This window comes from Aplysia californica, unplaced genomic scaffold, assembly GCF_000002075.1.
Source record: "Aplysia californica isolate F4 #8 unplaced genomic scaffold, AplCal3.0 scaffold00715, whole genome shotgun sequence".
Lineage (NCBI taxonomy): Eukaryota > Metazoa > Mollusca > Gastropoda > Aplysiida > Aplysiidae > Aplysia > Aplysia californica.
In genome coordinates this window covers 257006-259816 of record NW_004797985.1, presented here as the reverse complement: position 1 = coordinate 259816, position 2811 = coordinate 257006, and the positions used below count along the sequence as shown (strand labels likewise).

Sequence of the window (2811 nt, the reverse complement as noted above, 5' to 3'; positions counted from 1 at the left end):
CACACACACACACACACACACACACACACACACACACACACACACACACACTCTCTCTCTCTCTCTCTCTCTCTCTGTCTGTCTTCCTTTCTATCTATCTATCAATCGATTTATCTCACTCGTTCTGTCTTTCTCCTTCACTCTCTTTCTCCTTCTCGCTCTCTCTCTCTCTCTCTCTCTCTCTCTCTCTCTCTCTCTCTCTCTCTCTCTCTCTCTCTCTCTTTCTGTCGTTCTGTCTATCTCCCTTTTCTCTTTCTCTCTCTCTTTGTACATGAATATTTATCTCTCAATCTCCTTTCCTCCAGATGGATATACGGTACCAGAGTGTGACAGAACGTGACCCTACCCTGATCATCCGCATCTTTCCCGTGTCCCTGATCGTCACGGACGTAAGTCTAGTAATCTTATATATATATATCGATGGAATATTAGTGAAATTGTAGCATGAGGAAGCGGGGAATAAAAAGAATGTGTGTGTGTGTGTGTGTGTGTGAGAGAGAGAGAGAGAGAGAGAGAGAGAGAGAGAGAGAGAGAGAGAGAGAGAGAGAAAGAGAGAGAGGGGAGAGGGGGGACAGGAGGGAGAGAAAGAATGAGGGAGAGAGAGTGAGTACTGATGAAAAGTGCTTTGAGCACATTTAAAGTGAAAATGTGCTAGATTCTATAAGAATGTTTTGTTGTTTGTTGTTGTTTGTTTGTTTGTTTGTTTTGGGGGGGGGGGGTGTTGTTGTTGTTTTTAGATTTAATTATTAATAATATTATATCAAATCTTAAGGGAATTTTTGTCTTGTTTTGGTAGTCTCCCTTCTTGAACTGATGTATTAATCATTCTAATTATTCTAAGTAAAACTGTGGATGGTTGAGGGTGCAACTGGAAAGTCCTATAAGTTGTTCCTCCCTTTATGTTTCTGTCTATTCATCAGTCCAAAGTTGCCTCAAAGCTAAAGTTGGTTAGGACATTCATTAGATCCGCGAGAATTTGTCTAATGTTAATAAATAATCCGAAATTCGTAGAAGTCTTTTTCACAATTCAAGGGACATAACAAATACATAGCACAGCGCGAAGCTATTTTTGGTTGTATTACTTCCCATTGAATGAGGTTTGGGCGGGGGTGGGGTGGGGTGGGTGGGGGGAACCCGCCTAAGCATTATGAGAATAGTATTATTCATTCTTAAGTTAAAGATTGAAAAATTCGATATTCCAATGAGACTTGGCAAATAACTTGCTCTTAATACTCTTGAGGTAAGCAACGGACTTAAAAGTAAGCTAGAGGCAATAATATCTCAAACAAGTATCAGCAAAGTAAGCGATTTTGAAATGTTTTTGGGTAAATGAACGCTTTTTTGTAGTAATTGTAGAATTATGTATAGACCTAAACGATTGTGTTCATTGATAATTCTTTTTAGTAATGTGTATAACCAATTATTGTAATCATGAAAACATCCTTCAAGTAACAGTATGTAAAACAAATAATTTTGTTAGTGAGTTCGTCCTTGTAGTAATAATTTGTATAACAAATTTATTGTGTACTCTAGCAGAATATCATGTTTAAACAGTTGGTTGTGTAAATGGGTTTATAAATAGCAGGCGTATACTTCCTTTGAGTAATACTAGTTCGTATTACCAAATGTGGTAATTCATATTTCCTTATATGTTTAACTAATTGTATTACTGAATACTTCCTTGTAGCAATACACATAAGCAGTATACCCATTAACATTTTGGGATCATGTCTCAATCAAACGGACTGAAACCAGATTTATTGAGCAATGAAATAGTAATAATAATAATAATAATAATAATAATAATAATAATAATAATAATAATAATAATAATAATAATAATAATAATGATAATAATGATAATAATAATTTGGTTGAGAGACCAATAACTTAGAATCCATCCACCGTTCAAATTTCTGGATTCTGTCTTAATAATATGTCATTCTTTTGGTTTTGTAAGAGTTTTATCCCACTTGCAGCACAATACGGTCATATAAGTTCCCAAGATTAAAGGTGTTACAATTAAAGAGTAACAAGCACAAAAAGGAGGAGAGATCTTGATGGCATAATATTATGCTTGATAGAAAAGAAGGAGAAAACCACACTTGAGCACCCGCAAACCACCCGCCAACCACCCGCTTTCTTAATGCAACATAATTTTCATTAAATAGAGATTCTCTAATTGAAATGTGTTTGTTTTGTGGGGATTTTAAACATTTATTTTTTAAATTTTATTTCTGAAGATACAAGAGGAGTCGGTGTGGACGGAGCGTAACAAAGTGGGGCAACGTTATGTGGAGTCGGTGTACGCTTTGTACTCTCTACGGGACTGGGTGAGGGCGGGGAGGGGTGTGCCCAAGGCAGACCACACCATGCTGTTTAGTGGGTGAGTACTTAAAATATGTGTGTTTGTTTTTGTGGTTGGTGCGTGTATGTGTGTGTCTGTGTATGTGTGTGATTGAATAAAGGAGGGGGGGGGGGAGAATGAGGGGGAGGTACGCTTACGGGACTGGGTGGGGGCGGGGAGCGGTGTGTCCAATGCAGACCACACCATGCTGTTTAGTGGGTGAGTACTTAAAATGTGTGTGTTTGTTGTTTGGTTGTGGGTGTGTGTATGTGTATGCCTGTGATTGAATAAAGGAGGGGGGTGCGGGATGAGGGGAGGGGGTGTACGCTTTGTACTCTCTCCGAGACTGGGGTGAGGGTGGAGAGAAGAGTGCCCAAGGCAAACTACACCAAGCTGTTTAGTGGGTGAGTACTTAAAATTGTGAGTTTGTTGTTGGTGTGTGGGTGTGTTTTTGTGTTTGTGTG

At 38.6% G+C, this 2811-nt stretch overlaps 1 protein-coding gene across 1 annotated transcript in view; it reads left to right on the top strand.

Moving 5' to 3' along the window:
- LOC101848844 (metalloprotease mig-17) overlaps positions 1-2811 on the top strand; it is a gene marked incomplete in the record, with an annotated part of 13348 nt that overhangs the window by 1827 nt on the left and 8710 nt on the right. Inside the window, 2 exon segments of the mRNA XM_013088278.1 lie at positions 306-389; positions 2244-2386. Of these exon segments, the coding sequence (XP_012943732.1) occupies positions 306-389; positions 2244-2386 (227 nt within the window).